This window comes from Symphodus melops, assembly GCF_947650265.1.
Source record: "Symphodus melops genome assembly, chromosome: 18".
NCBI classification, from domain to species: domain Eukaryota; kingdom Metazoa; phylum Chordata; class Actinopteri; order Labriformes; family Labridae; genus Symphodus; species Symphodus melops.
The window spans coordinates 20,540,165-20,553,280 of record NC_136708.1 but is presented as its reverse complement, the minus strand read 5'-3'; the positions used below and the strand labels follow the sequence as shown (position 1 = coordinate 20,553,280).

The 13,116-nt window shown below is 41.6% G+C and overlaps 2 protein-coding genes across 3 annotated transcripts; one reads left to right on the top strand and one right to left on the bottom strand.

Moving 5' to 3' along the window:
* Nucleotides 1-651: 651 nt before the first annotated feature.
* Nucleotides 652-3,644, top strand: olah (oleoyl-ACP hydrolase). Of its 2 annotated transcripts, XM_079368458.1 has the most exons (7): nucleotides 652-935; nucleotides 1,041-1,171; nucleotides 1,373-1,511; nucleotides 1,664-1,763; nucleotides 2,577-2,746; nucleotides 2,854-2,936; nucleotides 3,177-3,644. In XM_079368458.1, the coding sequence occupies exons 2-7, from the start codon at nucleotides 1,042-1,044 to the stop codon at nucleotides 3,317-3,319; spliced, it is 765 nt and encodes a 254-aa protein (XP_079224584.1). In that variant the 5' UTR covers nucleotides 652-935; nucleotide 1,041; the 3' UTR covers nucleotides 3,320-3,644. The 2 variants fall into 2 exon arrangements, with proteins under 2 accessions (XP_079224584.1, XP_079224583.1); XM_079368457.1 differs by having other exon boundaries at nucleotides 652-1,171.
* A 995-nt stretch (nucleotides 3,645-4,639) lies between these two features.
* Nucleotides 4,640-12,497, bottom strand: LOC306839651 (sodium/hydrogen exchanger 3-like). The gene is made up of 16 exons (XM_079368456.1): nucleotides 12,043-12,497; nucleotides 10,225-10,527; nucleotides 9,848-10,008; nucleotides 9,485-9,563; nucleotides 9,190-9,367; nucleotides 8,859-9,079; nucleotides 8,561-8,763; nucleotides 8,362-8,451; nucleotides 8,204-8,274; nucleotides 7,988-8,117; nucleotides 7,722-7,867; nucleotides 6,930-7,035; nucleotides 6,422-6,589; nucleotides 5,681-5,735; nucleotides 5,507-5,584; nucleotides 4,640-4,913 (listed from the first exon to the last, which is right to left on the bottom strand). Exons 1-16 carry the CDS (start codon nucleotides 12,269-12,271, stop codon nucleotides 4,660-4,662), a joined length of 2,472 nt encoding a protein of 823 aa, XP_079224582.1. The 5' UTR covers nucleotides 12,272-12,497; the 3' UTR covers nucleotides 4,640-4,659.
* Between the last annotated feature and the right edge of the window lie 619 nt (nucleotides 12,498-13,116).

Genomic DNA, 13,116 nt, shown 5'->3' with positions numbered 1-13,116 from the left:
CCAATCATGCACCATTAAGCTGTTCAACTTGAAACACCTCATCATGTGTTTAAAATGTCCCTTGGTGGTTACTTCAGTAATTGACAGATTGTTTTCTTTACATTAAAAAAAAAAAAAAAAAGTTTAGGGTGTCTAATACAAATTAAAAAAAAAAACTTTGATAAGATTCAAGTGGAAATAAATTTTTAAGACTGAAATCCACCGCAGTGACTGGTCTGTAAAGTTGTTAACATTGTTTTAATATTTTGCTGATAATTAAATATAGGCCTACTCAAAAGCATATTGAAGCACCCATCCTGTTTATAACCAGATTACATATTTTTCTGCTTGCTTTGACAGACTTTAATCTCAATACCATTTGACTGCAGGACTTGTGAAGGTGTATTATATTCCTGAGTCATTCCTTATTTGTAGTGATTTTGCCACCTCTGTTCATTTGCTTCTAAATGTGACGTACTGACATGGTGGTATCTCTGGTATTGCCCTGTTTTATTTTGTCTAACTTGACGAAGCAGTTCCAGCCCCCCCCCAGATCCTTCACCGAGGGAAATCCGTCAGGAAATACCAACTGTACTAAACAACGTCACTTCCGATTAACTTTTCTCAACTATTTACCTCCTGGTTTGAAAATAACTGCTCACATTAGAGCTCCTTTTAATTTGCCTTCTTTTAAAGTGTCCGAGTCTTAAACTTCTGATCATGTGCGAATCAATGACGACACATTATTAACTATATGTTCACATGTAACTACACAGATCCAGCTGTAGATGTCCTCCTAATCCATGTGTTTGATATGACAGCTCCATGCACAAACCATAGAAGAAAATAACCAGGAAGTACAACACATTAGCATGAGGATTTGATGGATCTATAAACAGGTTGGACCTCAAACAGAGATCATCTCTCTTCAGTGTTTAAAGCACATTTGTTTTAAGGTGAAATGCTGTGATGGAGGGGAAACAGTATGGCATGCATGTTCTCTCACTGAGTGTAAAGTACAGTCCCAGCAGGTGTGAGTAAGGGTTGTTGTGTTGCCTCAGGATGGAAAAGGTGATCAACTGTTTTAAGAAGAGGCCAGATGCTGTGAGCAGGCTGATCTGTTTCCCTTGGGCGGGTGGAGGCTCCTTACACTACGCACGCTGGGCAAACATCCTCAACACCTCCATAGAAGGTAAAACTGAAGTGCTGCTTGTGTTTCCTCTCTGCTCTTTATTCACATTTCTCCAGGTGATAACATTTAGTAGCATATTTTACAAATGTGAAACATCTTGTTAATAAACCTTTGAACTTTGAACTCAAAGTCTTCACATGTTTTTGCACGACTGTATTTTTGAATAAAGTGTGTTTGACTGCCTTTTCTTTCGCCCTCTAGTGCTCGTTGTCAAACTTCCCGGCAGAGAGAGTCGAGCCAAAGAGCCGTTTTTCCAGAACATGCAGCAGATTGTAGACGAGGTTATCAGCACCTTGTTACCGAAGCTGAAAGAGAAGCCGTTTGCTCTGTTTGGTCACAGGTATGATAACTATAGGAGCTGAACAGCTGATGTATAATACGCTACAAGACAACACATCTCAGTTATCCTCCGTGTGATCGCATATCTTATTGTTTTATTTTCATAACGACGCTTTCCTCGATTGGTGTTTCAACTTTCCTGATCTGTTTCAGTTTTGGCGCCTTCACAAGTTTTGCTGTGGCAGACGCTCTGAAGAGCCTGCACAACATCGAACCAGTTCACGTCTTCTTGTCCGGGGCCTCTGCCCCTTATGTGAGTTCATTTATTGCACTTAGCTTCCTGTAGCCACCATCAACCAACACCTGTCACTCCCCTGTGCCCTTTCAGTCCTGAAAGCACGTATTAAAGAAGACGATAAAATAATACTTCACTTTTTATTACTTCATGATTTCAGACATATCGGTCGAAATTAGCATAAAAAAATAAGAAACAAAAACAAATCACAGGCATACAGTCCTTTCAGGTAACAAGTCCATGAAGGTCAAACCACATAATATCTGTTAAAGTAGAAGGAACTCGTGTTCCCTCCACAGACGGAGGTCAGTGCTCTCAAAGAGAATCCTTCATCCAAGCAGATGAAAAGAAAGTACACAAAACACTTCCAGCTAATTTATTAAGGTGCAAAGGACAATCCACAGTCACTACAAAGAGAACTTTAGCCTCCGTACGTGAGGCGAGCATCAGAACCCGTTGGCTATCCAGCGCCTCTGACACTTGTTTAAAATTATGATTGTTTTAAGACCTCCTGGTAAAAAAAAAACACACACAGTAACATCCACACTGTCTCCCTGCCCGAAGACAACTCTTGGCAAGGATCACAGCTATTCATATTTCACTGTAAAGAAATTGAGGAGAAATAGACGTGAACACACGTGACCCAAACAAACAATTATCACCGAGAAACGTTACAAGAAGAAAAAGGTTCGCAACCAAATCTGATCTCTGTATCGTCCAAATGCAAAACATCTGCTTCTTGTTCTTTCCACAGCTGAACTCTGAGTCATAGGTCTCTTTAGAAGAATGCACGTGTTCATAATAAACTGTTCAGATGTTTGTCCTTTCCAGTCAGAGACGCGCATCAAGGCGCCTAAGAGAAGTGACTTGTCTGATGAGGATTTTCTGGCGTGGATGACTTCGATTGGAGGAACTCCTCCAGAGCTGTTGGCCAAGCCTGAAGTACTGAAACTCTTTCTTCCCGCCCTGAAGGCCGACCTGCACGTAGTGGAGAACTACAGGTGGACTTACACCTCTGTCACTTCATTCAAATAGACTGTTAATAATGATTCAGAATGGATGTTTTTAGAGAGAGGAGTCGCTGATTTATTCGTTAATTTTATTGCAGGTGCAGCAAACCGGACAAACCATTCCTCTCCTGCCCGCTCAGCTGTTTTGACGGGAAGGACGACGTTCCTCATGACTTACAAGGTCTGATCATTTCATTCACTGTGTCAGAAGTCTTAGACATTTCATCAGTGAACATTATTCCAGACTCCATCCACTGTCTCTCCAATAAAGGCCCAAAATAAGCCTTAAAAATAATAATAATAATAAGACATAAATATTCTGGGCCCAGATGGCCTAGCGGTTTGGTATTGTCCCTCTTTGTTTGTTGAAGATTAAGAATAAAAACAACGACATTCACTTGATGAATCTTTTTTTCAACAGCTTGGAGAGAAATCACATCGGGAGATTTCAGCGTCAGGATGTTCGATGGAGCTCATTTTTACCTGAAGGATTCTGACAATGAAAAGCTCATATTGGATTGCATCACAAAACACCTGGAAACCTCGGATATGGACTATTTATAAAGGAATGTGAGCTCCAACACACGACTGATTTGAATGTGTTTAAAGGTCCAATGAGGAGCTTAAAGCTCGAGAGGAAATGAAGACGTTTCTGTGTGACCTACAAAAACAGCAAAGACACCTGTGGACTACTTTGTCCTCAGGGGGGCGTCAGACACTTCAAGGAAACTGAGCCTTTGCAGTCAAAGCCCCTTTCTGCCTTTTCCTGTAACTACACTGTTTGTTCCATGTTCAGCACTTTGGTCAAACTTTGATTTCCCAGTTTGAACACCGACGACCCCGAAACACTTTCAGCCAGTCAGTTCTTTCCCGAGTCAAATTAAATTCATGAAATGTTTTACCTGTTTAGAGATGATGGAACTGTCCAAACAATACCAGACTTTTTTTTTTTTTTTTTCAAATAAATACAATTTTATCTTTATTGCACACTCAATGTTTTTACAACAGTCTTATGCTTCAAGTTTCAAATTCAATAGCAGGTTCTGTTCTGAGACAAATAATAAACTCCTGAAGTTGTTATATTCAGTTCAGAGGCCATATGCAGATAAACATCCATGCATTTTATATTTACTCTGTTTTCCTGTGGTAATCGGTCTTTCTTGGTTGTTTTCTTGAGATCTCGCATATCTCCAGGTTTACAAAAGCATGAAGCAAATATGGAAATGAGCTTTATTCTCCTCATGAGTCTGACCAATGGCAGGGTGGCATGTCATCGTCTGTCCTATCAAGAAAATCCCCTGAGTCAAACTTTGTAAATCCCAAGATAATGAGAAAAATTAATGAACAAATACAAGTAAAGACTGGACGAGAGATCTCAAAGAAAACAACAGAAAAAGACTCAAAACGGAGTAAATTCATTGAATGGCTGGAATTGCTTTCGACCTTCCACATTTCAAGGGATAGAGTTTGAATCATTTGTGTAACACTTAAACAACAGTTATAATATTTCTAAACAGCACAATTAATAAATGTTGACATATTTAAAAGGTTGATCACGTTCAGGGACAATAAGAGGGACTTCTTAACAATGTTTGACAGGTTTGCTCTGAACCAGAGGTTAAATAAGACAATGTTCAACATGTGCAGGTTATAAGATGCTACTGTGCACACAGGATGTGTTGGCTCATGTTTCTTCCCTTCTGCTCAGTGAAGTGTGACGTTAGAGACACAGGAGAAGCTTTCTAAAGAGCACAAAGGTTTTTGAGTGTGAGTGTTTGGTCTAAAGTGAGTAAGTAAGTGGAAAAGAAAACGTTCCCATGTCAGTATTTTGGGAGGAGACAGAACAATATTTAAGGTGAGGTTCTGTCTTTGGCAGCCAGGTAACAGGGAGGGGCAGGGTGCCGTCACACGTCACCTCCGTCTCTGTGAGGTGGGGGCGGAGATTTGGGCCGATTTGGAGGTTGAGGTAGCTGATGGTTCTCCCTCGGCTGCTGGGTGTCTGCCCTCAGGGAGGAGCCGATGGAGGAGGTGCTGGGGCGAAGAGGAGCAAGGCGCTGCAGAGTGCTGCTCTCCAGCTCAGCCTCCGACGGGTCAGGGTGGATCTGCACCCCCGACACGGAGTCCTGGTCCGAAGTGAAGCCTTGATTGTCGATGCCAGCTGCACGGAAGAAAAAAAATTAATCAGTGTTTACTGTTCTAACAAATATCAGATTTTGATTTAACATCCAGCATGAACATTTAAGGATTAAACTAGTGGTTGATGTTTTTTTTCCCAACTCCTTCTCCATAACCGTGTGTTCATGGATGCCTTTGTCACATTGGGATTTTAGATTTTCTACTATAGTTTCCAATCCTAACTTTCCAAGAGATTTAACTGAAACATTTATATTTGTGAAACTTTCCAATTGTTCACAAACAGCAAAACATGGAGAAAACATGACACAGCTATGGATAGTTAAAGTTCCCTTAAAGCGTTGCTGGAAGAGCTGCAATAATTACTTAATTAAAAAAGTATTTAAAAATAGAATTATCCTTTAGGCAGTCCAGTAGAACAAAACATTATGTTTTCTATCTGCCTACACTATCTTGTGCATCTTAATCATATCCATTTTAATGAGTGATTCTGTACTTCAGTTGCAAAATGACTTTTCCTCATCAAGTGTTGTTTGACTCCTTAATCTGTCAAATGATCTGGGTGAATATTTAAAGAATAGACAAAGATGAACATAGAAGGTGTTGGATTTATTTTACCTCCTGCTGTGAACGTGACCCTCTTAGGGAATGATGTTTCATTTCCTGAGGCGTTGTCTTCCTCCGAGAAGTCAGAATCTAACAGGAAGTAGAAAAGAGTTCTCATGAGCACTTGTACAGTGAAGGGTTTATTCATGGGATGGATTTACTTTAAAAACTGAAACAGGTACAAACCTTCTTCACTTATATAGTAGCTTTTACTTTTGGCCATTGATTTCCCATTTGACATCTGCAGAAGAAGAGGGAGGAACACTTATGAGGATGTTATGTGTTTTACTGCTACAGTTTGGTATCATTCAGTGATGCAGATTTTAGCTGCAATACTTTGGTGCATTATTTTATTCATGTTAGAAGACAACATGAAACAGAGAACAAAAAAAATAAATTAACAACCCAACTTAAAGAAGCGTTACAAATAACCAGAAAGGATATTTTCAAATAGTTACTTTTAATAAATATTATCTTGTTTTCTCCTGCAAAAATGTTTGTTCCAAAAATCAACAAAGATTTTAAGGTTCGAGGTCAGCGGTTCTCAACTGGTGGGTAGGGACCCAAATGTGGTCTTCAGAGACATTTTTTAATGGGCCGTGACCATGTGACTGGAGCGTCAAGAAGTCCATCAGGTGCTCTTAACACATGCGGGTTTTGTTCCTTCTCTTTATTCTGTCAAATGTTTAGAAACATCTGAGGTACAAACTGCATTATTTTTTTCATTCAATAAATCTGATTGGTTGACAAAAAATATCAGAAATGTTGGTCATTCATTTCATGATGGAGTTGGTGTTGGTCCTTAGTCTAGACCAGCTGAGAACCACTGTTGTAGATGTTAAACTAACACGTTTGAATTACAGAGAAGAATAATTAACAGGATTATTCATATGGAATCAAAGATATGATGAATTCTGAGGTTTGGACCTTTTGCTGCTGGTCTTTCTTTGTGTGCTTCGTCTTTGGTGGAGTAACGCCCATCTGTGTAGACTTAAAAGACTCCAAACGGCTCTTCATGGTCCTCTGGAAGATCTCCTGCACCTGGTTTTCATCTCTGTCGTCGTCAAAATGAGTCCGGCTGTACCCTTGCCGGGTCTGAAAACCAGGAAACAGTCATGAGAATCTGTGTTAAATTTCCGATGACATTTATCCTGACAGTTTATGATAAGATTCAGGGAGTTTTCTTAAAGGGATACTCCATCAATTTTATACATGACATTCACTTTACTTTGACCATAAAAAACTGTTTTACAACATCTTCAGTTACATTTTAACTTTGAAAACAATCATGATGGGTACTTTGCCTCTATTGACAGATCATTTTGCAGTGCATTGTGGGAATTGCAGGGTTTCAGGAGCCTGTGGAATAGCACCAAGGAAATATAGGATGTTCTTATCCAATTTAATGCAAGTGCAAAAACTACAGTGTGCTGACCTCTTTCCTGGCCTTGTACAGGTGCTGCTGCAGCAGGTGGTGAGTTCTGATGTCCTCTGTTTCCCTCATGTCATACATCTCCAGGTTCACAGACACCACAGACTCTCTTTTACAGCAGAAAAAAATCCAGGTGTTAATGTTTTACTTTATAACACTCAATCAAATTTGGTTTTTTTTCTCGGTATTTATTTGTTAGTGTGGATACAGTATTGTCAGCAAGCACATTACAATTGATTTGGCTTATTGGTTAAAGAGGTGTCGAGCTTTTTTCTAAGACAGATCAACTGATCACCAACTTTCCCTCATCTTATCCCTCCAACCTACTGTCGGCACAGAGGGTGCCAGTTTACACACTCCAACTATGCCTGAGCTGGTCCAAGAAGAGAGAGAGTCTCAGTCGGCCTGCAGCAGCCTTCCCTCGTCCCGTTGGTGTTCCTAATGTGTGTCGCTGCACGCCCCTCACCTCTGCAGTCGCACGGCAAAAAAGACTATGCTTTATCTGAACAACTGGCTAATCTGTGTAGCGTCCGGTTCACAGGTGGTCCAGGGCACGACCCTCCTCTTCTCCAATGTGGCTCAGCAGGGACTCAAGAAGAAGTGGAAGAAGAGCTCTCTAAACCCTTCTAGAAGCACGACCTTCATAGGGCAGGCTCTACTTTGTTAATATAAATATTCAACCGATGCTTGTGCGAGATGGAGCTGCCTCATCCAGGGTTGATCGGACCATCAGTACAACATCGAGAAAAAAGTTCGTCGGGGATTTTGATGTAAACTGGAGGACAGTTTTCTCACCTCACACTGGCCCTTCCCCCACGATCCTCAGGCATGTTAGCTGTGATGTCAGGCATGATTTCTGCACACTTTTCTCCAAACTTCTTCTTGAAATTGATGAATGATGTGTCGTTGCGGATAAACTCCAGAGAGCCTCTACGTTCACCCTGGAGGACAAGATAAATGTATCTTACATAGTAAATGTCCTACCTTAGGAAAGGCTTGGAGCCTTAATAAGTTGCTTAAAGAAAAGGAAAATAAGAACAGATCAAACAAACGACCCTCACCTCAGCCACATAGCTCATGGCGTCTTTGAGGTTCAGCTGATGGAAGATGTTGAAGACGTAGTCGCGGTTCTTCCTCGCAGACGGCTTCATCAAAATTTTGGACATCCAGTTATCCTCAAAATATTTCCACCTTCGTAGTGAGAGAGGTAAACGTGCTACAGTCAGTTAAGAAATTGTACTCAGCAAAAACAGCTCTCCCATTGTTAATGAACGTACTTGTCCTTCAAGTAGTTGTGTCCTTTTTGTCCAGAGATGTCTTCTATGGCAACAAGCAGGTGATCAAATACCTGAGACAAAGAAGAAGGATCCATTAGAAGGGATTTGTAGTTTTTCCTTCATCTTCACTTTCTGAGCTGGGTGATGTTGAGCTTTACCTTGTCCTGCATTTTTTCGACGAGTGTGACTTCAGCCACTGCAGCTCTCTTCACTTTCAGCCAGCTGACCAAAGGTTTCATCGTTATTCCCTTTAACAGAAAAAAATATTCAAAAGGAAAAACAAAGACGTTGTGTGTTTTTGTACGAAAGCTGCTTACTCTTGAATGTAGCGTGTTAAAACCACAGAGAGGTTTTTACCTGAATAATGACAGTGAAGTACACAACTATGAGAGTAGTGGAGACCATCAGATGTTTCTCCTTTATTTTGTTCTCATCCAGCATGGTGGCCAAGCCATATGCAACAGCCCCTCGCAGGCCACCGTAGCTCATAATCACCTGATCAATGAGCTCAATGGGGACCAGCCTGAACTTGTTAAGGATCCAGGTGAGGAAGAAGACACCTAAAGTATCCGTGCACACGAACACAACCAGTCAGTTTTCTGACCTCTGATGTCAGATAGCGAGAAGCTTATTGACGACAAAATGCAAATCTTACCGATGAATCTGTACACAAAGATGAAGAACAGCGTGAGGAGGATGAAGCCCGTGTTCCACACCCAGATCACTTTATCGATGGCAGAGATACCAATGAACACAAAGATGATCGTTTCTGCTCCGTTGGCTAAAAGCTTCATGACAAATCTGACTGTGGTGACGGATCGCTCGTCCATGTTTGCATTGATGTACTTCTTGCAGGACATCCCACAGAAGACAATCCTGCAGGACAAAAACAATCATTTAAAATGACTTAGCTTGACCTTCAACAATCCTACTGCAACTGTGATAACATTGCAAAACAAACATGATATTGTGCATGGAGTACTCACGACAGGATAGCGGACAGGGAGAGCATCTCAGCAGTCAGGTAGGAGAGATAACCTAAGACAAAGACGAAGCCCGCCTCGATGATTTTTATGTTTTCAGTTGCTCTGGTCACGACAGAGATCAGCAGGCCGAACACAACGCCCACAAGAGACCCTCCGAATGCCACCACAAAAAAGGACACTGAAGAGAGAGAAAGAGGAAACATTTAAGTTATTCTCATGATCATACAGTGGTTACTACAGTGGAGGTCCGAACCCCTCACATGCCATCAAGAGGAGGGGGGGGGGGACGTCTCACCTATTCCTTTAATGACCTCCACAGCGTTAATCTGAGGTCCTCCCAGTGACACAAAGGAATCGCAAACATTAAACAGCACCTAAAAAAGAAGGAAGTGCAAAAAGAAATGGAGAGAAAATGTAGAATAAAAAACCTGAAGATATAAATTGGATTATGTGACGCATCCTAAAATGCCACTGCGTTGATTTTTTAAAAAGTTAAAGAGCTAAAAGACGCTTACAAGGAAATGGCTTTCCTGGGAGAGCTTAACTTTAAACAAATATACAGAAATCACAAGATGGAGGGGATATCAGAGAAGGTCCAGACTCACAAACTTGTAAGGACACATTAAAAATATGAAGCACAGCGTCATAGCGTACTCACCACTGTCACACCGTCGTTGAGCAGCGACTCCCCAAACACCAAAATGAACAGAACCTCATTGACTTGGACCTGCTCAAACACGGCGATGACCGCTACGGGGTCAACGGCAGCAATCAGACTGCCGAAGAGAAGATACTGCAGCAGCGAGATGTCCAGGTCACCTGCAGCACACAGGGCAGGAGATACGATCAATCAGGCGTTTATTTCTGGATTTGACGAATTACAACAGTTTGATTCGCTTTAGAACAAATTAAACTTAGAACAAGTATTTGGGGGATTATGATAAAAATGTGTCCAGACAATCAAAGTAAAGCTTGTTTAACTAATTTGTTTAGTGGCACAATGATTGCATAAAATAAAGCAAAAGTCCCCCTCACCCATGGCCCCTGCCATGTGACACCCCCACAGCGACAGCCCCAAGGTGCCAGCGTTCCAGCAGGTCCCGACGACGGCGTAGACCAAGATGGCCCCCATGTTGCTGAAGAAGAGTTTCTTGGGCATGGAGTATCCCGCGTCCAGGATAATGGGAGGCAACATGTAGAAGAAGAACACCGTTGGGGTCAGCGTAAACTCCTGAAAGTGGTCGATAGCCCAAATCACCCCGCCAAAAATGAAGCCGAAGCAGATGAGCAGGGCGCTCTCTGGGATCACGGTGGTGACATGGTGGCTGGCCTCGATGACTGAAAGCAGAGAAGAAGGGAAGAGAATGTTTTATTCTAATTAATCTATGTCTTTGTGTAATAGAAATACAGAAATACACCTTAAAGCTACTTAAATCTAAGAATCTAAATCACTTCAGTCAGACCGTTTGGTAGGTTGTTTGTTCGTTGATAGTACGAATTTCTGTGAATACGTTCAGTTTGGTTACACTTTGTAGAGGTGACTTTGCTGTGAGCAGACTACGATCTATTTGGAGAAGCTATGACCATATTTGAAGAGAAGAATGTCTTTCAAGGTTTTCTAAAAGTATAAATGTATGGCCTCAGTTGACAATGGAATGAGGAATTGTTCTTCTAATAGAGGTTTGACATTGTAAGGGTAAAGGTGATGTGATTCTCCTGACCATGTACAGAAGTATCTAAAGTGGGAAGGAATTTGTGACATCTGTTGAACAGTATATAAGGGCTCTGCAAAGAACATTAAAGTGTCTATTTTCTCAGCCTACACAGCGTCTCAGTGTTGTCTGTCAGAATGGAACCACGGCCGTGACATGCTGCATCTTTATCCAGTCTGTTGATAGATTCAGCTTTAGGGACAATTATATTATTCAACCCATCATTCGTTCTGCAAATACTGCCAGAAAAATCTGATGAAATCACAAATTGAAAATGTTTAGACTTTATTTTTTAATTTCCACTCATGCGTTCACATTTTGTTTCTGCACACCACTTCTGTTCGAATGGCAAGTGAAGAGCTAAGGGTGAGTTGTTAATGTCACTGTTTTGTTATTTGAGCAGCAGGGTTGTAAACATCACGTCAGCGCTACGTTGGCCAGTTTGTATACTGTACATATAGGATGATGGTGTTCTTCCATAGGTAGACTCACCCTGACCTCACCTTATCTACAAATTTATCTCAGCTCTACTTCCTTCCTACCTCGATTACGGGAATCTTTTCTATTCCAAAGGTCAGAATTGAGCTGCTCCCTTTTGTTTGGAAGAAATTACTGAGAGATCTGAATCTCACAGAGCAGCTTTCACACATCATGGCTGTCGATTTTCTGTCTGATATATTCATGATTGCGGTCGAACTTGACAAATATTTGCGATTCCACTTTTTATTTCACGTCCTTCAGTGCATTCATGTGTAAGTATGGCTGACAGCTGTTTGTCAGAATCAGAATGGCTTTTTATTGCCAAGTACATTTACACATACAAGGAATCTGTATTGGTGCAAAAACAGTTAACAAGGGAACAAATAGCCAAAATAAGAACTTAAAGAGCACCAACACACCGGGGCGACCAACCACGGCGCCATCTCGATGTAAAAAAAAGAAATTGTCCAGAACATTGACCATGCAGCTGCCTGTCTTGGCCATGACACTCTCGAAAATGTGATTTTTAATCTCACCAAGTTATTCTTCTGGTGAAATAAAATATTGATGATGATGTTTAAAGTGTCAGTGCAAACATGACTAAAGCAAAGAGTGTGGCCAGCGGATCCTCCCTGAATGGACAAGACTTGTTAGGACTCACTGAGCTTGCAGATCCAGCAGACCAGGATCCAGAGGGCCACGATGTACGGTGCAGAAACATGGGACCACTTCCAGCTCACAATAGGAAGCGTGGTGATGTTCTTTGAATGATGACCGCCTCCCTCGCTTCCAGTCTGCTCATGTCCGGTGTCTGAGCTGGCCTCGCTCGCGCATCCTAACACCATCAGGCACACGCAGAAGAAAAGTGCAAATCTCCAAGTAGCTGCCATGTTTTTGGAAAGCCGAAACGACAAACTTATTCAGGCTGTTGGATCAAAGTTGAAGGTCCTGATCAGATCCTGTGAGACTGGTAGTCCTTCCCTGAGTCTCTCTCAGGTGACTTTCACTTCTTCCTGCACATCCACATCTTTATCACACCTGAGCACTGTGGCCACCTTTTTTGCTCACTGCAGTGAATCACCCTTTTTAAGAGACTCGACCCACCCTGATGCCAGACTATACCGCCCACTTTCTTCCTCAGATTTGAGTTGGGTGACTTATCTCGGTGGCTCTAAAGCTGTAAAAAAAACAGGTTATCACTGATAGTGTTAAAGTTGAAAAAGAAAATATAGAATAGGTGTCACGTTAACATGTTTCAAGTCCAACAGACACATAACCATAATGCCCTTCTGCAGAGTTGAGAGAATGAGGAGGCAGAGTTTCGGTCTCACGTGCTCCTCTGTGCTTCTCTAGGAGCTGTTTCCCAGACTCTTTAATTATACTATATAGACTGTGTCAGTCACCTGACCCAGGCCCTTTAAACCTACCAGTACAGTTGTGCCAATGAATCATCTAAAAATGTAATTAATCAATCAAAATATTTAACTGATGAATACATTAGTTTAAATGAATGCACTCCTCCCAGTACTCGTACCTCCAGACACTGGGAGGAGGTGGTGGACTAGCATCTTGTGATCAACTGTCCTCCAAATCTGAATGATACTCCTTTTGAAAGCTTTGTCCTCTGTATTTCTCAATCACTTTTAAAAAGCTATGAGGAGCTCCTCACCCCCCCAGGACAAATTCACTCACCCTCCATCCTACATCCACACACACCCTCGAAACACCGAGGACC

Excerpts from the sequence above, each read along its gene's own strand:
- olah (XM_079368458.1), top strand. The coding sequence starts at position 1,042 with ATGGAAAAGGTGATCAACTGTTTTAAGAAGAGGCCAGATGCTGTGAGC. Across the intron at positions 1,764-2,576 it reads CCGGGGCCTCTGCCCCTTAT|TCAGAGACGCGCATCAAGGC; the intron begins GTGAGTTCATTT and ends TGTCCTTTCCAG. Across the intron at positions 2,747-2,853 it reads CACGTAGTGGAGAACTACAG|GTGCAGCAAACCGGACAAAC; the intron begins GTGGACTTACAC and ends ATTTTATTGCAG.
- LOC306839651 (XM_079368456.1), bottom strand. The coding sequence starts at position 12,271 with ATGGCAGCTACTTGGAGATTTGCACTTTTCTTCTGCGTGTGCCTGATG. Across the intron at positions 9,564-9,847 it reads TCAACGACGGTGTGACAGTG|GTGCTGTTTAATGTTTGCGA; the intron begins GTGAGTACGCTA and ends CTTCTTTTTTAG. Across the intron at positions 6,590-6,929 it reads TGTACAAGGCCAGGAAAGAG|ACCCGGCAAGGGTACAGCCG; the intron begins GTCAGCACACTG and ends CCTGGTTTTCAG.